This window comes from Equus asinus, chromosome 13 (assembly GCF_041296235.1).
Source record: "Equus asinus isolate D_3611 breed Donkey chromosome 13, EquAss-T2T_v2, whole genome shotgun sequence".
NCBI classification, from domain to species: Eukaryota; Metazoa; Chordata; class Mammalia; order Perissodactyla; family Equidae; genus Equus; species Equus asinus.
Window position 1 is genome coordinate 45,360,751 of NC_091802.1, and position 24,085 is coordinate 45,384,835.

General features: G+C 35.0%; 1 protein-coding gene across 1 annotated transcript in view; it reads left to right on the forward strand.

Moving 5' to 3' along the window:
• Window positions 1-587: 587 nt before the first annotated feature.
• Window positions 588-24,085, forward strand: part of LOC139040098 (uncharacterized) — a 41,084-nt gene continuing 17,586 nt past the window's right edge. The window contains exons 1-8 of the mRNA XM_070483927.1: window positions 588-738; window positions 1,321-1,425; window positions 2,258-2,311; window positions 7,289-7,393; window positions 11,196-11,249; window positions 12,525-12,629; window positions 13,158-13,211; window positions 14,618-14,722. Coding sequence (XP_070340028.1) covers window positions 1,365-1,425; window positions 2,258-2,311; window positions 7,289-7,393; window positions 11,196-11,249; window positions 12,525-12,629; window positions 13,158-13,211; window positions 14,618-14,722 — 538 coding nt within the window. The 5' untranslated portion in view covers window positions 588-738; window positions 1,321-1,364. The remainder of the gene's footprint in view (window positions 739-1,320; window positions 1,426-2,257; window positions 2,312-7,288; window positions 7,394-11,195; window positions 11,250-12,524; window positions 12,630-13,157; window positions 13,212-14,617; window positions 14,723-24,085) is intronic.

Genomic DNA, 24,085 nt, shown 5'->3' on the forward strand with positions numbered 1-24,085 from the left:
AGTATTCGACGCCCAAGAGAGGGCAATATTAAATAGCATATTCAAACAAACAAACAAAAAACACCCTGACAGTTTGAGAGAGAGACTGTAGGAGAAAGGACAAGACTTTTTTCCTGTTTTTTGAATGAAAATGTATCTTCATTTTGCGCTTGCCCCAAAAATTATGTGGCTGGCCCTCGTGGGGTTGATCAATCCTTCCTGGTATTGGAACAATGCAAGTTTCCATATCTCTCTATCTCCAACTAATGATTTCTTTTCCCAAGATTAAAAGGTCGAAATATTTATCACAGCTTTATAGGTATGTTGGTAACAAAAGATTGAAAACACCCATACATGTCACTAGCCATTTCAAGTTAGTAGTTGAAATAACTAAAGGAAAGTATTAGTAAAAGATGAAAAGTGAAAGTCTCTCTTTTAACAAAAATCTTGGAGAGATATTACTTTTGTATCAGAAAAAAGGATTCCTGGTAACATTAGCCCATTCTAACATTCCTTCAAGCATAAGACTAAGAGAAAGTGGTTTCTTGAGCCAACTCTCTAGCAACAAAGAATGAATTTTTGTCATCCATTGCTTATAAATTTTTAGTTGACTGAGATAAAATTTCGGGTTGAACCTATTTCCTAATTTAGCTCTTGTGTCTTTTTACAATGTATTCCATATTCTGATTATTATTTTTCTTATAGCTAATAGGAAGGTTCATCTCAATAAGTTAGTGAATACAGTGGAAACTATTACAGGTTAGTTAGAATTTACTATAAATCTAATGTCTTAATTCTTTATTCTAAATTGTATTTTTATATATTCTCATCTTTCCTTTGTTTATTTTGTCATTTTCTTTTGTATTGATTAAATATTTGTATGTAATTACCTGGAATTTTATTTTAGATTATCTGCATTTTAGCACAAAAATTCTAATGTAATGTTTTGGTAGTGATTTCTTTCATTTCTGGAATATTTCCCAATGATGGTCACTATTTCTAATTTTGAAAGCCAAAATTTAAATTAACACAGCAAATGATACAGCAAAACTTTCATAAAGATTCTTTTATCATTGAGACTAATATTTGGATCATATACTTACAATATCCTAATTTGCGTCATGTAAACCACATCATTATTTCTATCATTTTACTAAGAGTAAGGAAGAAATTCTGTTTCACTGACAGTAAATGATAATGTTGGACAGTTCTCAGTGTGTTATTCTGCTCATGCTCCTATTGTAGCTTAAACTGAATGTCACCAATTATTATTTTTTATGTTTTTGAAATATTAGGCATTTCTCAATATACCAATCTGTCATTATTTCTGTTGTGTTGAAGGGGAAGAGGTTGATGTCAGTGACGTGGAAGATGTTTTGGGAAAGATGGGCATAACATTCACAAATAAGGAATTTATGAAGCTGTTAGAAAATCTGCCACTTGATGGTAAGGATTTAAAATATCAATATGGCTATAAGGAGCATATATTTCTTGTTTTGTTTGTGAGAATTTCTATAGCATTCTAATTTGATAGCATAGAAAATAATACTTTTTAAAATCGTTTGGCATGAAATATACCATGCCTATATAATCATACACACACATACACACACACACAAACTCTCACACTCAAAACACATACATGTATACACATGCTTAATGTAAAGATACATTATAATTTGTTAACATGAGTTACCTGCGATATTAGGGGTTGTGATAGGAGGGTGAAGAAAAGAAAGGAGGAATTCAAGCAATAATAATAAAAAGAACAACAAAAGATTAGATTTAAAAAGTACACCCATATATGATATGATCCAATATATACATTTATTTAAACTCATAGAAGTTTATAATTATAAATTGTTTTTAAAGAAAAAAGAAAATGACCAAGTTTTATCTTAAAAGGAATTGTATCAAATATTTTATAGTTTGGGAATCAGCTACTCCTTTATTCACACATCCTGCTATACAGTTAAGAAATACCTTTTGTAACCTGGAATTCCCTTGGGAGGGAAATCTAAAAGTTAAACTGTGAATTAAGTGAAAGAGATGAAAAGAGAAATTAGAGTGTTGAAAAAGAATATAAAATTGAGTGTTTAAAGTTGAATAGAGAGGCTGCATGGATGGTTATTTCATTTTTTAAAAAATATTTCAAAGTAAATCAGAAATTTTCTACAGAAAATTACAAATTTTATTTACCTTAAATTCTGCTTTTGCTCTCTTGGTGTCTTTCCATATCACTCACTTGTGTGTGACCTGATTTATATGTTTCCTGTAGCTAATGAAAAAGTCTACAAGAAGAGATTACTAGGTGCTTTGAAGTCTCTTAATGGTAAGTGAAAAGCATAAGGAAAAGTCAGATGAATCTATGAGACATATATATACTATTTCCTAGATATTAAATTGTGAATCTTGCCAATTTAAATACATTTTGATGCCATTCCAATCTTCCTATATAGATGTGTTTGTTGGCAAAGTATCTCCACATAGAATTTTTGAAATCTCCTCCTGTTTGATGGAAAAGAAAATAACAAAATCTGTCTGCCAGTGAAACTAAATGTAAATTATTCAGAGAATTTAATTAAGAGTTGAAACAACTAATTTGGTAAATAAACAAAGAAGAGAACGAACTTATTGGTTAGAGTATTAAATTATTTTTGCCATTCTATGAATTGTTTTTTATCCCAGGCTTTATTGAGACGTAATTGACATATAGTGTAAATGTAAGATGTACAACTGTGTCGATTTGATACATTTATATATTACAAAATTATTGCCACCATAGTATTAGCTAATACCTCCATCATGTCACATAATTACCATTTCTTTTTTGTGGTGAGAACATTTAACATCTACTCTCTTAGCAACTTTTAAGTATATAATACAGTATGATTAGTATTATTAACTATGATCACCATGCTGTACATTAGATCCCAGAACTTGTTATAACTGGAAGTTTATATCCTTTGACCAACATCTCCCCATTTTCCCTGCCCCCCCCTCAGCCCCTGGTAACCACGATTCTACTTTGTATTTCTATGAATTCAGCTTTTTTAGATTCCCCCTTAAGTGATATCATACAGTATTTGTCTTTCTCTGTCTGATTTATTTCACTTAGCAAAATGCCCTCAAGATTCATCCATGTTGTCGCAAATGGCAAGATTTTCTTCTTTCTCATGACTGGACATTCATCTGTTGATGGACACTTAGGTTGTTTCCATTTCTTAGCTATTGAGAATAATATTGCAGTAAAGAAGGGGTGCAGATATCTCTTCAAGATTCTGTTTTCATTTCCCTTGGATATAAACCCAGAAGTGGGAATACTGGATCATATGGCAGTTGTATTTTTAATTTTTTTGAGGAACCTCTATGCTGCTTTCCATAGTGGTTGTACCAATTTACATTCCCACTAACAGTGCCCAAGGGTTCCCTTTTCTCCACACCCTCACCAACACTTGTTATCTCTTGTCTTTTTTGATGATAGCTTTTCTAACAGGTGGGAGGTGGTATCTCATTATGGTTTTGATTTGCTTTTCTCTGTTGGTTAGTAATGTTAAACATCTTTTCATATACCTGTTGGCCATCTGTATGTCTTCTGTGGAAAAACGTCTATTTAGTTCCTCTGCCCATTTTTTAATTGCGTTCTTTGTTATTTTTGCTGTTGAGTTGCGTGAGTTTTCAAATATCTTGGATATTAACCCCTTATCATATATGATTTGCAAATATCTGCTTCCATTCTGTAGGTTGCCTTTTCATCTTGTTAATTTTTTCTTTTGCTGTGCAGAAACTTTTGAGTTTGCTGTAGTCCAACTTATTTATTTTCACTTTTATTGCTTATACTTTTGGTGTCATAGCTAGGGAATTGCTGACAAGACCAATGTCAGAAACTTTTTCCTATGTTTTCTTCTAGGAGTTTTCTGTTTCCAAGTCTTAAGTCTTTAATCCATTCCGAGTTCATTTTTGTGAGTGGTATAATATAGGGGTCCAATTTTATTCTTCTGCATGTGGTTATTCAGTTTTCCGAACACTGTTTGTTGAAGACACTCTACTTTCCCCATTGAGTATTCTTGCTCCCTTGTCAAATATTAGTTGACCGTATATGAATGGGTTTATTCCTGAGCTCTCAATTCTATTGCATTGATCTACGTGCCCATTTTTATTGCAGCGCCATGCTATTTGGTTACTATGCTTTGTAGAAAAGCTTGAAATCAGGAAATGTAATGCCTCCGGCTTTGTTCTTTCACAGGATTGCTTTGGCTATTTGGGGTCTTTGTGACTCTGTACCAATTTTAGGATTGTTTTCTCTATTTCTGTGTAACTTCATCAAAGTCTTGTAGTTTTCAGTGTACAGATTTTTCACCTCCTTGGTTAAATTTATTCCTGAGTATTTTATTGTTTTTGATCCTATCATGAATGGGACTGTCTTTTTTATTTCTTTTTCAGATGTTTTGTTGTTAGTATATTGAAACACATCTGTTTTCTGTATGTTAATTTTGTACCCTGCAACTTTACTGAATTCATTTGTTAGTTCTAGCATTTTTTTTGTGGAATCTTTAGGATTCCTGTTTATAATATCATATGATCTGCAAACAAAGAAAATTTTATTTCTTCTTTTCTGTATTGGATTTTTTTTCTTTTTCTTGTCTGATTCCTCTGGCTAGGATTCGCAGCACTATGTTGAATAAGAGTGGTGAGAGTGGGCAGTCTTGATCTTAGAGAATAAGCTTTCCAACTTTCACCATTGAGTATGATATTGGCTGTGAGTTTATGACATATGGCCTTTATTGTGTTGACATATGTTCCTTCTGTCCCCAATTTGTTGAGTTTTTATCATGAAAAGATGTTGAATTTTGTCAAATGCTTTTTCTGTATCTGTTGAGATGATCATATGATTTTTGTCTTGAATTCTATTAATGTAATGTATCACATTTATTGATTTGCGTATGCTGAACCATCTTTGCATCCCAGGGATAAATCCCACTTGATCATGGTGTGTGATCCTTTTAATTTGCTGTTGGTTTGGTAGTATTTTGTTTAGAATTTTTGTACCTGTATTCATCAGCGATATTGACCTGTAGTCTTTTTTTCTTGTAGTATCCTTATTTGGCTTTGGTAGCAAGGTCATACTGGCCTCATAAAATGAATTTAGGAGTGTTCCCTCCTGTTCAATTTTTTGGAAGAGTTTAAGGAGGATTGGCATTAATTCTTCTTTAAGTGTTTGATGGAAATCACCAGTGAAACTATCTGGTCTTGGGCTTTTCTTTGTTGGGAGATTTTTGATTACTGATTTAATCTCCTCCTCATTATTGGTCTGGATTTCCATCCTAGCAATGGATTCTTGCATATCCGTTTCTTTGGGAAACTGGAGGTTTACTGTATACTTTCGGTGGAGTCATGTTTCCCTGATTCTGCATGATCCCTGTAGCCTTGCATAGGTGTCTGCACATTTGAAGAAACAGTCACCTCTTTCAGACTTTATGGATTGACTTTGGTAAGGGAAACTTTTTATCTTTGGATGGGGGCATGCTGGATCATGCCCTGGACCATGGGCCTGAGTCTAGTGGTAAAGGGGTGCCAAGTGCAGGGGTGCATGGCAGTACTGAGTCCAAAGAGGTGTGGTGTCTTTTAGGCTCAGACTGTTGTAGTCCACAGTATCAACAACTATGTGGTCCTTGGTGAGCACTGTGGGGGGTCCACAGTGGCTACAGGCATTGTTGGGGTTCTTAGCAGTGCCTCCAGGCCTGGCAGCTAGGGACCAGAGCAGGCAGCAGTGGTGGCCTGAGCCAGTGGTGTATGCACACTCGGCTGCAGAGGTCAGCTGTAGGTGTCTATGTAGTGGTAGCGTCCAGTCGCAGACATACATGTAGTGATGGGGACCAAGGCAGGTAAGAAGGGCAGGGGCCAACTATGGACTCACTGGCAGCTGCAGAGGACCTGGCTGTTGGCGTGCTTTCCCATGACTTCCCACTCTCCCCTTGTCCATGCACATTACAGTGGAGGCTGATGACACTGTCTGGCTGGGGACATGCAGGTACACAGCCGGAGAGGCTAGCTACAGGTGGGTACAGTGGTGCCAGGCAGTGACAAAAGGCAGGGCCTGATCTGAGCCCACAAGTAGCTACAGGGACCCTGGCTGTTAGCGAGCTTACCTGTGGAGTGGCTTCGCATTCTCGCCCTGGCAGGCACACTGCAGGGGAGGCCAATGACATACTACAGGCCAGTGGTGTGGAGGTGCACAACTGGAGTGGCTAGCCACTTGAGCATGGGCACAGCAGTCAGGGACAGCTAGGCAGATCCAGGCTGGCATCTTACACTTGCACAGCTGCAGAGGCCTGAGCTGCCTGTAGGTGTGGTTCCCAGGTTCTGACAGGGACAGGAAGGGACTCAGGAAGCTGGAATCTTACACTTGTACCACCACACAGAACTTGGATGGTAGCTAGGGTGGTTCCTGGGCTCCTGCAGCAGCTGGCGGTGGGGGGGGTGGGAGAATGGAGAGGTAGAGAGGGAGTGTGGAGGGACTCAGGCTGAACCCATGGGGCGAAAGCTGGAGAAATCAGCTGGGATTCTGCAGAGATCTGTTGACAAATGGCTTCGTCAGTGACGAAATCTGCTGAGATGATCGGCAGAGCATGCCTCTGTGAACCACAACTGATCACTCCTGCTCTATGTCTGTTTAACAGTAGCCTCTGCTTTTCTTCCTTTTTATTAGATGGCTCTATATGTTTCAACTTTGCCAGTCTAGGTGGGGTGAAATGGAAGCGGGGTCTTTGCACAGTGTCCTGAGAGGCTGGAGAAGCTGGTCACTCACTTAGGTCTTTCCTTGTGAGGAATTCTTTCTAGCTGAGAAGTTACTTGGTACTGAACAATGCCAGCTTGTGGGATGGAATGATGCGGGTAAAATGAAGTTGTCTGTCTTCTCTTCTTGTGCAATTATTCTGGGTCTTTTGGTTCCACTGTGTTGCTAAAACTTTGTAAGTAAACTCTAGAGATCTTCCAGAGCTGTTTTTATTCATGGATTTCTGTCCAATCGTTGATCTTTATGGGGAGACAGGGAAGCTGTGTTCTCCTACCTCATCACTTTTTCTGCCAGATCCCTCTATGAATTGTTAAATAGTGACTCAAACCCTTTTAAAATTTATGCTTTGTAAACCTGTCATCACACTAACTAAGAAAGTTCTGTTTTTAACTCCATTATTGACCCTCTTTGTACTATGAAGCCTTGATATTCACGCTGAAAATAACCTTAATATACAGAAATTAGGAGCTTTGAATACATCAGATTTTGCTCATATTCCTCTCATTTCCCAAGGAGGGGTCATTGATGTGAATAAACTGGACGCAGTTTTGGGGAACATGGGATTAAACCTCACAGAAGAAGAAATTAAGGATCTGAAACGCAACCTGCCCACTGATGGTGAGCATTAAAGATATTTTTAAGCTACTCAGATTGATCTGGGGTTTCCCATATGCATCAATCAACCCATTAAAATATTTATTTGGCATAGGTAAGCATTTTGAAAAAAGTATAAAAGAATCCAGAAGATAATGAATAGCTAATTATGTCTTTCATATCATTTCCATCAGTTCATGATGCAGTTTGTTTCACTTGAACCCTAAGTAGAGAAGGGAATTTGTTCAGGTCCACTATCAGATCAGGAAAAGTTGGAGGAAAGAAAACAAATCAGAAGACAGAAGAGTGAAAATACAATGAAATGAAGTTAGAGAAAAATATATACAGAAAATGAGAATGAGAAAGAAAGAATGCTAAGAGTGAAGAATGATTTAAATGACTTCAACTATCTGTTAAAATGATCATTTCCACTACTACTAATCCCACTTCATCCAGTCAATTACCATGAGACAAGAAGACAAAAAAGGAACAGGAAAGAATGACAAGTTTGGTGCACATTTCTTTGCCATAAGCTATAACAGAACCTGATATCTATCATAAGGTCAAGGACAATGAGAGATTCAGGCCAGCATGCATGGCATGTTCTCTCTATGAAGCTGCATGATTCCCTTCTTCTGGATCAAGCTCCATGATCCAAGGGCTATATTCCTGGGCTTCAACAGTCTCGTACTGGGCTAGAGACACACTTTGAAGTGCATTGAATCACAAGGTAATTCCATCACAAATGAGGAAAACAATGAAGACTAACCTGGGAAAATTCCTTAGGCTAAAGTGCTTATTTAAACCTGCTCATTCTACTCATATGCCATGTTATTTAATTTTTGCCATTGATTACTACTGTACCCTGATATAAAATATATAATATTTCCAGAATATATTTTTGTAGAGGTATCCATTTATTTTTAATAGTCTATATTATTTCGAAAGTAATTATTCCTTTATTATGTTTTAAAATATAATATTTTGAAACAGAAAATTGTTTTATTATACATACATAGATAAATTATAAAGCGTTAATAGATAAAAAGCCATGATTCCACTACACAGCCTAAGCATTAGAACGTTGCCACGAACTTATACCTACATATGTACTCTTCCCCCATCTCATCCCTCTGCCATCCACTTGCAAAGTAACCACTATGCTAAACGTTGTGTTTATAATTCCCTTGCTTTAAAAAATAATTTAGTTTGATCATGTACGTATGTGTTCCTAAATAAAACTTTTAATACATTTGCTTGCTTTGTGAGCTTTATAAATATTATCTTATAGTATGTGACAAGTGTTCTGGATCTTGTTATTTCCTCAATTATTATGTTTCTAAGACTCATCTGTGTTGTTGCATACAACTATGGTAATACTTTTCATTGCTATATAATATTCTATTGTGTAAGTATACAATGATTTATTTATACCTCTCACCATCAATGGACATTTAAATTATTTCCAGTTTTTCACTATTACAAACAGTCCTGCCAAAACCAATCTTGTGTATGCCTCCTGGAGCACATGTCAAAGAGTTTCTGTAGGTATATATACATAGGAGTATACACCTCTAGAATTACTGGGTCATAGGGTAGGCCAGTAATTAATTTTACAAATATAATCTCAAATTGCAATTTATATTTCCATCAGCAGTATCCCAGTTTTTGTTGATCTATATCCCTTACAATAATAGTGTATAAGTAAATGTGTTTGCATTTTGCCAATTCTAGCTAATCTAATGAGTGTATACTTGTTACCAAGTCACAAATAAATTAATTTTAAAAATATATATTACACTAAAACCATATATTATGGGGAAAAGTTGACGAATTAGATCTCATCAAAATTAGAAACTTTTACTCTGTGAAAGCCCATGTGAACAGGATGAAAAGACAAACTGAAGACTGGGAGAAAAATATTTGCAAAGCACGTATCCAACAAAGGACTAGCATCTGTGATACATAAAGAACCCTCACAACTCAACAATATGAAATACAAAGAATCCAATTAGAAAATGGTGTGGGGCAGATATGAAAACACATGTCATCAAAGAGGACATAAAGATGGAGAATAAGCACATGGAAAGATACTCAATGTCATTAGCCATCATGCAAACGCAAATTAATATCACAATTAGATACTACTACACACCTATCAGAATAGCTAAAATAAAAACTAGTGACAACACCAAATGCTGATGAAAATGCTAGAGAAAGTGGATCACTCATATTTGCTGATAGGAATGTAAAGTGGTACAGCCACTCTGTAAAACAGTTTGGCAGTTTCTCAAAAAACAAAATACACAAGTGCCATATGATCCAGCAATTGCTTCTTTGGGCATTTATCCCAGAGAAATGAAAACTTGGGTTCACACAAAAACCTAAACATGAACATAAGAGCAAAAAGCTGGAATCAGTCCAGATATTCTTCAACAGGTGAATGATTTAATAAACTGTGGCACCTACATACTATGGAATACTATTTATCAATAAAAATAAATGAACTATTGACACTGCAATAACTTGGATGAATCTGCAGAGCCTTATGTTAAGCAAAAAGGGCCAATCTCAAAGGTTACGTACTGTATGATTCCATTTACATAATGTTTTTGAAATGACAAAATTTTTTAAATAGTGGGTATATTAATGATTGTCACTTGGGAATAGGGGGTCAGATGGAGAGTGGATGCAGCAGGGAAGTACCGGTCATAAAAGGGCAACACAAGGGATCCTTGTGATATTGGAGCTGTTGTGTATCTTGACTGTGGTAGTGGATCCATGAACCTACAAAAGTGATAAAATTGTATTGAGCTTAATAGACACACAGACATACAAATGAGTACAAGTAAAACTAGAGAAATCTAAATAAGACTGGTGGATTGTGTCAATGTCAATATTCTATTTGTGATGTTATATTTATATAATTATGTTATAGTTTTACAAGTTTTATTGTTGAGGAAAACTGGGTGAAATGTCCAAGGCATAACTAATTTTTTTCTTACAAGTATATAAGAATCTATAATGAACTAAACAAAATTTTTAAAAAATGTTAAATTGGAAATATTTTTGTATAAAAATCTATTAGTGTCTGCATGGTATGATAACCCTAAAAAATCCCTAATGTGAAGAAATTGACTTCAAAGCAATTAGTAATTTTTCAACCCAAAAAGAGGTAAAAAAATCTGTCTGGGTTTATTAAAATAAAGAGAAACTCTGAGTGAAAGCTCATTAGATAAGATAATTGCTAAAATCCAAGTTGAAATATGACTATAGGATATACCAAATTTAAATCCTGTTGTAGTGGCTTGATCTAAGCAATAAAAGTTCTTCAGTGTCTTAAACCTTAAAAGTATACCCTTGAAAAGAGGTGATCTTCAAATTTTATCCCTTGACTGGTGTTGGCTTCATTTCTTACAGAATTAAATCACAACTAGGTCGTTGAAATTGTTCTTTTCCATACTTCACTTATTTAGTCTGATATATTCTCATGCAGAGGGTAAAGTAGGGAACACTCTGTAGTATACACATGTTGTTGGAAGTTTATCCTGTCTCACGTTATTTCTAAGTCTTATGTTGTATTTCTCTTTTTTTGAGTGCAAAGAAATATTGCTTTATTTTCATAAATAGTACACATGAATCATAATCAGTTCTTTGAATTCTTCCAAAGGGGTTAAATCAATCCAAGGATACTACTTTTTTCTCATTTCACAATATTCATGAAAGATGTGTGACTAACAGACATCGTTGTACCTGTTTCTAAATGAGGGAACACTGAAGCATGTGCTGGTCTATTTCTTTTTATGATTTGTATTTTTTCTTGCAGCAGATGAGAAAGTTGAGATAAGAAAGTTGTGGGATGGATTAAAAGCTTTTACAGGTGAGTGGGAAGTTACTATAGAGTTAAGACACCCAGGTTTTATGCAGAAGTATATTTTCTTAAGTCAATAATATTTTCGTACTATTCTATTCTTGATTTGTAAATTTTGGTTTTATTTAACCTTTTGTGATGAAACACTTGCTTCTACCATACTAGTTTGCCTTTATAAATAGTGGTTAATGTCTATAACTTACTAACAATTTGTAAGCTTTCTAGAGACTGTTTTTTACTCACAATATCACTCATTTTAATATTATTTAAAGGGGCTGGCCCCTGGCCGAGTGGTTAAGTTCGCACGCTCCGCTGCAGGCGGCCCAGTATTTCGTTGGTTCGAATCCTGGGCGTCGACATGGCACTGCTCATCAAACCACGCTGAGGCAGCGTCCCACATGCCACAACTAGAAGGACCCACAATGAAGAATATACAACTATGTACTGGGGGGCTTTGGGGAGAAAAAAGAAAGAAATAAAAATCTTTAAAAATAAAAAATAAATAAATTCAGATACTACTAAATAAAGATGCAGGTTGTAAATAAAATTAAAAATGTATATATTATTTAAAGACTCTCAAAACAGAATAGATCAAGTAACAATAAGATAAGGAGTTTTTACTGTCAATACAAGGAACAAAGCACATAATTCAGAAAAAAAATTAAATCCACAGGACTCTGGTAAGATGTATAAATGAATTGATTCTGAAATCTTAATTAACCAGACAGTTTATTCAAGTAAAATGTAAAGTAAAATTCTCTACCTTGACCTGTCCTAATATTAGGGGATCACACTTTTCAGCATTTTTAAATAAATTTGAAACGTGATCCTTTTTTGGTTCTGTATAGATGGATATATCTTATTATGCATTTGAACTTGTTCAAATCAAGAAGAAACTTGTGTTTCTTAAATCATTATTTGAAATAGTTATTCTACAAAATTATTAAATTGTTATTTGAAATTATTATTTATTTTACTTTTTTCTTTCTTTTTTTGGTTAGGAAGATTGGCCCTGAGCTAACACCCATTGCCAATCTTCCTCTTTTTGCTTGAGGAAGATTGGCCCTGAGCTAACATTTGTGCTAGATGGCTCCAGGCCAGTCTTCCTCTATTTTGTATGTGGGTTGCTGCCAGAGCATGGCTTGATGAGTGGTGTGTGTCCGCACCCAGGATCCAACCTACGAACCCCAGCAGCTGAAGTGGAGCACACCAAACTTAACCACTACGCCACTGGGTCGGCCCCTTACAAAATTCTTAAATGATAACATTTCCATTTTTTCAAAGGACAAAAGATTGATGTGCAGTATCTACCAGACTTTCTGAGCAACATGGGTATTGAGCTAACAGATAAAGAACAAATGGAGCTGCTAAAAATGCTGCCAGTTGATGGTAAGCCTCAGACGTGCCTCTGTTGCCTTCTTGAGAGCTTAGTTTTATGAGACTATGGGAGAAGTTTTTAAACATCTCTGTTTAGCATTTAAAAAAATACTTAAAACAATTAGAACTAAGTTTTAAGTTACAGATACCCTTTTGCTCTTTTTAGCCATAAATCAGGCCATCAGAGAATAAACACATATATGGTCCCTTCTAGCCAATGACAAAACTATCATAAAGAAAATGAAAGAAATTGATGGGATGACAGATTCAAAAGGATTGGGTGGAAGAGGTCAAAGAAGAAACAAAGGATTATCAGTATAGCAGAGCTTATGGACAGGTGTCTTGGGTGTTTAAAATCACCTAATTTTTCATGCTGAAATAGTTCTCATTTCCTCTCTGTATGTCTTGAACTGGAAGAGGAGAAAAGAACATAATTATTCAGCAAATAAATAATTCTTCCTGAAATTATGGAATATATGTACATTTTTATGAACATCTACATCATATTTTATTTGATGTAAATTGTGCTTTGCATTGTAGCTGCTGGGAAGATCTGTGAAAATAGATTGTTGGATGATGTGAAGTCTTTTAAAGGTGAGTAACAAGTAACTCAAGATTTAAGGTTTAAATTTATATAATTAGAGTTTTAATCAAGCTACTCTTCTATGAATGATTTTTAAGTTTAGCTTCATTCGTTTTAAATGTTTTACTGTGTAATGTCTGGAGTTTTTAAATCTTTGTAGGAGGTTCCACATTCTCTTATCATTTTCAGAACTTAACCCTCAAAGTATAATTTGAATTCTAGGTAGATGCAACAAAATAAGAGAGTGATAGGTAGCTATTCTGAGAATTAATTAAAGCAAAGAAAACAAAAAGTAGTTTCTGCCTGTTGTCAGAAAGATTGGACATGATCTTCTGATAGAATTAAATCCATAAGTTAATGTTTGTTACAGTTCTTCTAAATAGAATGTATTTTTAGTGAGATCCAGTTAAGGAAAAATATGTAGCAAAGACACAAGCTTGTGGCTAGGGTCTTTTTTATTTTTTCTTTTGCTTTCCCTCTTCCTTCTTCCTTAGTCCAAAAAAAAAAAAAAAAAAAGAGCATAAGGAGAATGAAAAAGGCTTAGAAGCCCTGCCACTTGGCACCTCTTGAGAGAGTCTCCTGCCACAGGAAGAATGCTGCCTGGATCTCCTAGGCCCTTGGGAAGAGCGGCAGCAGGATGATTTTTAAATTTAATGTGGAAGTTGTCCATGGTACTGCCCATTTTATAACAACTTTAGTTTTTATCAACTAAATCGAGTGTCACATTGAAAATGGGGCAATGACGGCCAGAATCTTGATTTCTCAGTCTTTCTGTAGTTCTATTTCCCCATCTATATACCTTTGCTGGTTTCTGGGGCTCTTGTTTTATGATTTTAATAATAAATTTTCCTCTCCATTCACTCCCAGCTCCAGCTCTTGCTTCAACTTCAGAGTATTTCTAGCCAAAGTCCTCTTAGATATCATCCCAAGTAGTTATTATATATTGGTTTTTACTAATGCAAATAGCTTTCTATTTAAAATATTCACCAAAAAATCCATGTTCATAAACTGTTTTCACAGCATGGATAAACTAGGTGTAGGATAATTTCAAAGTTCCATTGGAAACCAGTACAAATTTTCTGGCAACTGAGAATTTTCTCAAAACCCTTCTCTACTATAAATTTGATTAGTTGTCTTTAGCTTAAGTTGCAAAACTCCTTCATAAATTATTTCTTGACCAAAGTTTCACCAAGGCAAAGTTTAAGGTTCTTTAATACAATATTAAAATAAAGTTTGGTACTCATGTTTAAAAGCAGCATAAATAGTACTGAAAAATATATTATTTCTTATCCTTTTTTCATTTTAATAGTAAAACATTTTTAGTAAATAGTAACACAGAGCATTAATATGTTTCTAATATTTAATGTATTTCTCATATTTTAATAATTTTTCTTATTCTTTATGTCTCTTTCCTAAGGAGGGAAAGTTGAAAGATGTAAAATCAATACTGTTCTAGAAAAGATGGGAAGCAAGCTCACAGAAGAGGAGATTAAAAGTCTAACAGATAACCTACCAGTTAATGGTAAGCACTGTAGTTAATACTGAATCTTTTTGCAGAGCTTTGCTTGTGAAATTACATATGAGAATTTTTGAAATAAGAATTATTTGATGCTAAAAGGAAATCTGAGTATCTTAGAATAGAACTTATTCCTAAAGTAAAAAGAAGTGCTGTCTCATTTTTTAAAATTTAAAGTTATCAATATGTTTCCTTGTTGATACCAAGTGTTACTTACAGAGAAGCCAGGATATTTGTCTGGGGAAAGTAGTTGGAATGTAGAATAAAAATTGTATGGATTAAGTTTAAAAGTGACCATATCCTCGCTAACCCTTCATTCCTTAACTAATCCAACCCTGAACTATTTGCTCCTTTTATTTTACATGCTCTCCCTGAGTGATTTTATGAACTCCCACTTTTATTTTTTTATTTTTTAAATTTTTTTTAAAGTTCAAACTTATTTTTTTAATTTTTTATTTTTTTTAAAGATTGGCACCTGAGCTAACAACTGTTGCCAATCTTTTTTTTTTTTTTTTTTCTGCTTTATCTCCCCAAACCCCCTGTACATAGTTGTATATCTTAGTTGCAGGTCCTTCTAGTTGTGGGATGTGGGACACCACCTCAACGTGGCCTCACGAGCGGTGCCATATCCGCGCCCAGGATCCAAACCCTGGGCCGCTGCAGTGGAGCGCACGAACTTAACCACTTGGCCACGAAGCCGGCCCCGAACTCCCACTTTTAACCGTCATCTGTTTGCTGAAGACTTCCAAATTTTGTGTTCTTTCCAGTCTTTTCCCCTGATCTTCAAACTATTTTATCCTAAATCTTGTAAGACATTTATATTCAGTCACCCCAAATGGCTGTTCAAACATAATTTTCTTAGTCTTAAATACTCAGCATCTTCTTAAACTGATCCTTTTTCCTATCTCATTGCCCCCACCAAACCCTATATTTGATTAATTACCTTACATTGCCTATTTTAAACTCCTAAGTGTTTCTTAAATCCATTTCTACTCTTTAGTCCTGTATCACTGCCCTTATTTCTATTTCTTTTCCTCTTTGCTTGGACTGCTAGATAACTCTCTCTGCCTATAATTTTGTTACTTTTAACTCCACTCTGCATAAGTGGACAGAGTGATCCACTTACATGTAAATCTGATTATAACCACTTAGGATTTCTTTCTCCCTCTCTAGACTTCCCTTCTTCTGTTTTTCTGGACCTTCTCTCAAAACGCAGAACTACCTCAAGGCTTAGAATGAGGTTCCCTAAGTGATCTTATCTACTTTCTTATCTCTAAGTTATATTTGTGTGATAATGAATCACTGATATATATTCTTAACCTAAAACTCTCCTTGGATCTCTAGGTGGTTTATCTAATAGGTATTTTCAATCTCCACTTGGATACTTCAAATGATCTGTAACTTAATTTGTCTAAATCTGAGCTCTTGATTTTCCTCCTAAAACTCATTCCTTCCCAGTTTCATTATAAGGCATCACCACTGTAGTTTTTTTGTCTTGTGATGTCTTTGTCTAGCTTTGATATTGGTGTAGCAGTGGCTTCATAGAATGAATTGGTGTTCTCTCCACATCTGTTTTCTGAAAGAGTTTGTGTAGGATTGATATTATTTCTTTAAATACTTGAAATAATTCACCAGTGAAGCTATCAGGGCCTAGGCCTTTTTTACTGAGAAGATTTCTGATATTTAATCAATTTTCTTATTTGTTATAGGACTATCCAGATTTTCTGTTTCTTCTTGATTCAGTTTTGGCAATTTGTGTCCTTTCCAGAATCTGTCTATTTCGTGTATGTTGTTAAATTTCTGGCATAAAGTTCTTCATAATATTCCCTTAATAGCCTTTTAATTACTGTAAGGTCAGTGGTGTTATCCTCTTTCTCCTAATTTTAGTTGTCTGTGTCTTCTCTCTTTTTTCTTGGTTGGGCTAGCTAAGGATTTGTCAATCTTTTCAAAGAGCCCACTGTTGGTTTTATTGGTTTTCTCTATCATTTTTCTGTTTTCTGTTTCTTAATATTCACTCTAATCTTTATTATTTCCTTCCTTATGCTTGCCTTTGTTTGGTTTGCTCTTACTCTTCTAGACTAAGGGAAAGGCTTAATTATTGATTTAAGATCTCTCTGCTTTTCTTACATAGTTATTTAAAGCTATAAATTTTCCTCTAAGCACCACCTTTGCTGAATCCCATACATTTTATTTTCATTCAGATCAAAATACTTTCTAATTTCTCTTGTAATTTCTTCTTTGACCCATGGATTATTTTGAAATCTGTTTGATTTCCAAATATTTGTGAATTTCTCAGATTTCCTTTTGTTGTCCATTTCTAATTTACTTCTATTGTGGTCAGAAAACATACTTTGCATGATTTCAGTCCTTTAAATCTCACTAATACTTGTTTTATGACCTATCATATGATATAATCAGAAGCTTTTGGAGTCTTCAAAAGCCTCTAAGAGTGTAAAGGGATCCTGTGACCAAAATGTTTGAGAAGTTTTGGCTTATATTGTTGATTTTCCAGACTTTCTTCTTTCTTAGTATTTGTGGGTAAAACTTTATATTTTCCTCTAAACACTGCTTTAGCGAAATCCCCCAAATTTAACCTCATGTTTTCCTTATCATTAAGCCAAAAGTTTTCCAATTTCCATTGTAATTTCTATTTTAACCTATGTATCATTTAGATGTGTTGCTTAATTTCCAAACATTTGATCATATTCTCATTATGTTTTTGTTATTGTGTTCTGATTTAATTTTACAGTCTCAGAAAATAGTCACTATATATTTTAATCCTTTAAAATTTGTTGAGACTTGTTCCATGGCCAAAAATATGTTCCACTTTGGCATCTTTGTCATATGCACTTGAAAAGAATATGTGTTCTATATATGTCAATTAGGTCAAGTTGGTTAATCATATTGCTGAAGTCTTTTATAATGTTACTTGTTTTTGGGTGGGTGGGGGGTCTGGTTATTTAATGACTTAGTGAGAAAAGTGTGTTAAAATCTCCAAACATGTGACTGTGGATTAGACTAAAGTTTATTTTACTCCTGTCGACTTTTGCTTTTTATATATATATGAAAATATATTATTAAGTGCATACAAATTTAAGATTGTTATCTTTCCATCAAATTGATCCTTGTGTTATGATAAAAGACCCTTTTTTCTTTCATAATACTTCTTGCCCTAAGTATACTTTGTCTAATTTCAATAACACCACACAACTTTTTCATTAGTGTTTGCATGGTATAACTTTTTCATCCTATCTGAATCTTTCTGTTTAGTCCGCTTTTTGTAAACAGTTTTTACTTGGGGTCTTGTTTTTCTGTATCCACTCTGAAAATATTTTTCTTTTAATTGTAGTATTTTGTCCATTTACTTTTCCTTAATTATCACTTTAATTGTAAAATTTAATACAGATATAGAAGCCATACAAAACAAATTATTATAAGGTGAACACTCTTCAAACCACCTCCCAGATTAAGAAATAGAACTTTTCCATACTAGAAGCCCCTCCGTATGTCCTGTTACAGTCACAGTACACTCCATCTCCCAAGAGTAATCACTACCCTCACTATATAGTAGTTACTTCACTGCATTTCTTTATAGCTTTATCAACCAAGTGTGCATCCCTAATATAATATTTTAATCTTGCTCATTTTTATTTATTTGATTTTTTTAGTTTCTCTTAGTCTTTAAGTTTTACCTCTGTCTCTTTCTTTTCCGTATAATTTATCTATCATAGAACTGGAAAATTTGACCTGTAGAATTTCCACTGTCTGGATCTTGTCATTACATATATATGGTACAGTTCAACATGCTTCCCTGTCATCTGAATTTCCTGCAAATTGGCAAAATCAAGTGTCTTGATCAGACTCAGGTTAAGTTCTTTTGGTAAGACCATATTCTTTCATCATGAATCACAAATTCTGATTGTCTCTGTCTGTAATGTTTGCAGCCGATGATGATCAATGTCTTGATATCCGTTACTTCCTTGGGAGTTACAAAATGGTGATATTCTTATTCCATCATTCCTTTTTTATTTATTACCAGTTGCTTCCCTCAACTACAGTTTGTTATCCAGTGTTACCATTTATACAGGGAACATAAATAAATTCTTAATTCCATCTTTATTTACCAGTTTTCAAAATAATAGCTTCCTACTATATTCTAATGTTGATTAATTTGGTTTTTGAAAGTGTCATTATGAATTAATGGATTTAGACATTTTATAGATTTCAGCCTATTACAGTTATCTTTATTGAAGCTCAAATTGTGCATCTTTAGTCAACATGGCCTTCTTCAAGTTGGCTTCAGATCCTTTTGGCATAATCCTAGTAATCTTTAATAGCTTCCTTCCTGCATTCCTGCTATCAGGCGTAAGTTCTTCTTGGCTCAGATGATTCCAAAACTGGAATCAGCCATTTCCCCAAAGGACTTGGTTTCTTTTAGTGGGAAAATATATTTTAAAAACACAGTCTGGGCCCTTGGGACTCATAAACAATATTAGACTTCAGTTATTTGTTATATCACTGAAACAATTGGGTTTTTTTGCAAATCAGGAAAACCTCTTCTTTCCATTCCTGAGGAGATAGGTTTAAGGACAACATCAATTTGTAACTTTACTCCTTCATTTGAAGTACAAGAGGGCATATTTTTTTTATATAGTTAATAGAATCATTAAAAATCAAGCAGGGGACAGATGACATGATTTTCTATGTAGAAGGTTGGAAAGAATTGACCAAAAAAATTCCTGAAACTAAAGCAATTATAGCAAGGGTGCAGGATACAAAGTTAATATACAAAAGTCAATTGCTTTCCTATATACCAGAAATGGGCAAGTGGAATTTCATATTAAAAACATAATACCATTTACGTTAGCAGCCAAAAAAATGAGAGACTTAGGTGTAAATCTATCAAAATATGCACAAGATCTATACAAAACTCTGATGAATGAAATCAAAGAAGAACTAAGTAAATAGAAAGACATTCCATGTTCATGTACAGCAAAACTCAATATTGTTAACATGTCAGTTCTTCCCAACTTGATCTATAGATTCAGTGTAGTAATCCCAATCAAAATCCCGGTAAGTTATTTTGTGGTTATTGACAAACTGATTTTAAAATTTATATGGAGAAGCAAAGACTGAGAATAGCCAACACAATACTGAAGGAGAAAAACAAAAGTGTAAGACTGACACATCCTGACTTCAAAACTTACTATAATGATTTCTTATTACAGTAGTCAAGACAGTGTGGTTTTGGCAAAAGAATAGACAAATAGATCAATGGAACAGAATAGAAAGCCCAGATACAGACCCACATAAATAAAGTCAACTGATCTTTGACAAAGAAGCAAAGGCAATACCGTGGAGCTAAGATAGTCGTATCGACAAATGGTGCTGGAACAACTAGACATCCACGTGCAAAAAAAGTTAATCTAGACACAGACCTTACACTTTTCACAAAAATCATCTCGAAATGGATAATAGAGGTGATGATAGTAGGATGGTAGAATAGGAGTTTTCAGCCTCCATTCTTACACAGAAACACCAATTTTGACAACCACCCATGGATGAGAGTACCTTTAGGGGAACCTTGGAGTCCAGAGGAGAAGTGTCAGTACTCCATTGGAGCAAAAAATCTGAAATTAGACAGATTTAAGAGAATAAGAAAAATTTCATTTTACTTGCAAGACCCCTCCTCTCAGACTGCACAATTCAGTGCCGAGAGACCCCCTCAGCTCACCATGTCTCTCATGGTGGAAAGTGAGAGCATAGTGAGTGCCCAGCTTCCCCAACTGTGCAGATTGCTTGCCAAGAGGCCCACTTTTTTCTCACCCCACACAAAACTCTAAGGCAGTTGGCACAGCTGAATAATCTAGGGCTAGATAGGAGCAGGGAAAAGAGGTCTGGGATCACAGCAACTCAACAAAGGGCTGCAGATAACCAGCTTGTGGACTCCACAAAGAGGCCCACCCATAAACCTTGTAGGATGCATCGTCTTCAGACTCCACCCAAGTAGCCCATTTGTGCCCCCAGCACTCCATCCTCACCCCATGTATGCCCCTGCAGATGGCAGATCATGTATGAGCACACACAGACAGCTAGATTGACTCTGCCGGATTGGGAGAAAGTGTATAACCTTGAACACTCAGGGCACTGCCCTGGGAAAAATAAACAAGAGGCTTTCAACACCTGGCCTGGCTTTGCAAGATCAAGAGAAAGCGTACAATCCTAAGACTTCTCCTGTAAGATGGAACGAGAAGAGTGGAATAGAAAAGTTCTGAGAACCCCACAGAATCTCTAGCCAGGCTGAGTGGTAAAGGTTTTTCTCTTCCAAAGCCTGGAGAAGGGGACTGCTTCTTCAAATATAAAAACCTTAATGCAAGACTTTAAAGAACATGAAAATTCAAGGAAACTTGACCCTACCAAAGGAACATTTCCAATAACCCACCACAAAGGAAAGGAGATCTATGAATTACCTGCAAAGAATTTAAAATAATTCTTTTAAGGTAGCTCTGCAAGTTATCAGAAAACAGACAACTCAACGAAATCAATACATTAGCAAAACAAGAAGTTCAACAAAGAGAAATCATAAAAAGAACCAAACAGAAATTCTGGAGCTGAAGAATACAATTATTGAAGTGAAAAATGCAGCAGCTTCAACAGCAGAATTGATCAAGAAGAAGAAAGAATCTGTGAAGTCAAAAACAAATCATTCCTGATTTCAAAATACATTACAAAGATACTGTAATCAAAACAGACATATAGTGTAAAAACAGACATCTAGACCATTGAGCAGAATAGAGAGCCCAGGTGGCATAAAAACAGACATATAGACCAGTAGAACAGAATAGAGAGCCCAGAAAAAATCTACACGTTTATGGTCAACTGCTCTTCAACAAGGGTGCCAAGAGCACTCAATGGAAATGCATAGTCTCTTCAATAAATGGGTTTAGGAAAACTGGATATCCACATGCAGAAGAGTAAAATTGGACCCTTATCTTACACTGTATACAAAAATCAACTCAAAATGGATTAAAGACTTAAACATAAGATATGAAATCGTAAAACTCCTAGAGAAAACATAGGGAAAAAGCTTCATGACGTTGGTCTGGGCAATGATTTTTTGGGTAAGCCCAAGAGCATAGGCAAGAAAAGCAAAAAAGACATGTGGGACTACATCAAATTAATAAGCTTCTGTGCAACTAAGGAAACAACAAAATGAAAAGGCAACCCACTGTACAAGAAAAAAATATTTGCAAATCATATATCTGATAAGGGGTTAATATCCAAAATATGTAAGGAACTCATACAACTCAACAGCAAAAAAACAAATAACTCAATTAAAAAGTGGGCAAAGGGGGGCTGGCCTGGTGGTGCAGCCGTTAAGTTTGCGTGTTCCACTTTGGCTGCCTGGGGTTCGCCGGTTCGGATCCCAGGTGCGGACATGGCACCGCTTGGCAAGCCATGCTGTGGTAGGCATCCCACATATAAAAAAGTGGAGGAAGATGGGCATGGATGTTAACTCGGGGCCAGTCTTCCTCAGCAAAAAGAGGAGGATTGGCAGCAGATGTTAGCTCAGGGCTAATCTTCCTCAAAAAAAAAAAAAAAAAAAAGAAGGCAATCCAGCATTTGCAACAACATGGATGAACCTGGAGGACATTATGCTAATAAAATAAGCCGGAGACAGAAAGACAAATACTTCATGGTCTCACTTTTATATGGAATCCAAAAAAGTCAAACTCATAAAAGCAGAGAGTAGAATAGTGGGTACCAGGGGCTAAGGGTTGGGGAAATGAGAAGATGTCCATTAAAGGGTACAAAGTTTCAGTTATGCAGGATGAATAAGCCCTGGAGATCTAATTAAAGCATGGTAACTATAGTTAAAAATACTCCATTGTGTACTTGAAATTTGCTAAGAGAGTAGATCTTAAGTGTTCTCACCACACACACCAAAAAAATGATAGCTATGTCGGGTGATAGATAATTAATTACCTCGATTGTGGTAATTGTTTCATAATGTATGCATATATCAGAACAACATATACACTTTAAATATATACAATTATACCATAAAACCAAAACGTACATCTATATTTTTTACTCAAAAAAATTACAGCAATGATTCCACATGGATCAATGTAAATAAAACCTAGTAATTAACCCATGTAGGATATACTTTACATCCCTTTATGATGTTATTAAGCAATAAGAAGTATGCTGGAATAATGAAGTGATTTTTAATCGTTTGGAGGGATCTTTCTTAAAGGCAAATATTTGACCTTTATAGCATTCTTAAATAAGTCTCTTGAAGTACCTATGATATGAACTTTAAGTACAGATATATTCTGTATCCGAACTATCAAAGTTAATAAACTGTGCCACTTTACCAAAAGCCAAAATGGATGATAGACCTAAATATAAAACATGAAACTATAAAACTTCTAGAAGATAACATGGAAGAAACCCTAGATGACCTTGGGTGTGGTGATGATTTTTTAGATACAGCACCAAAGGCACAATCCATGAAAGAAATCATTGATAAGCTGGACTTCATTAAAACTTAAAGCTTCTGCTCTGTGAAAGGCAATGTCAGAATGAGAAGACAAGCCACAGACGGAGAGACAGTATTTGCAAAAGGCACATCTGATAAAGGACTGTTATCTAAAATATGTAAAGAACTCTTAAAACTTAACAGTGAAGAAACAAACAACCCAATTAATCTGTAAATTTCTGTTTGTCACCAAATTTGGGACATTTTCAGTTATTATTTCTTCAAACTTTTTTTCTGCCTCAAAGCTCTTTCTCTCCTTTTGGAACTCCAATGACACATATGTTAGACTTTTTAATATTGTCCCAAAGTTTCCTGAGGCTCTGTTCATTCTTTTCTCTCTGTTCCTTATATTAGATCATTTCTATTAAACTATCTTCAAATCACTATCTATTTCCTCTGTCATCTTCATTCTGCTGTTGAGTTCATTCCATGAATTTTTTATTTCACGTATTGTATTTCTCAGTTCAGAAATTTCTATCTGATTCTTCTCTATAGTTTTCTATTTCTCAGCTGATAACTTCTTTCTTTCTGTTCAAATGTGTTTACCTTTACCTCAGGGAGCATAGGCTCAGTAACTGATTTAAAGATTTTGTCTGATGATTCTAACGTTTGAGTCATCTCTGGGTTGGCATGTGTTGATTGCCTTTTCACTTGGAAATTGACCATGTTTTCCTAGCTTTTTGTTTGTCAAATAGTTCTGAATTATATCCTGGACGTTGTGACTATTATGTTGTATAGACTCTGGGTCCTGTTATAATTCTTTGAAGGATGTTGACTATTTTTGCTTTAGTAGGTAATCATCTCAGTAAGATTCAGACAACAAA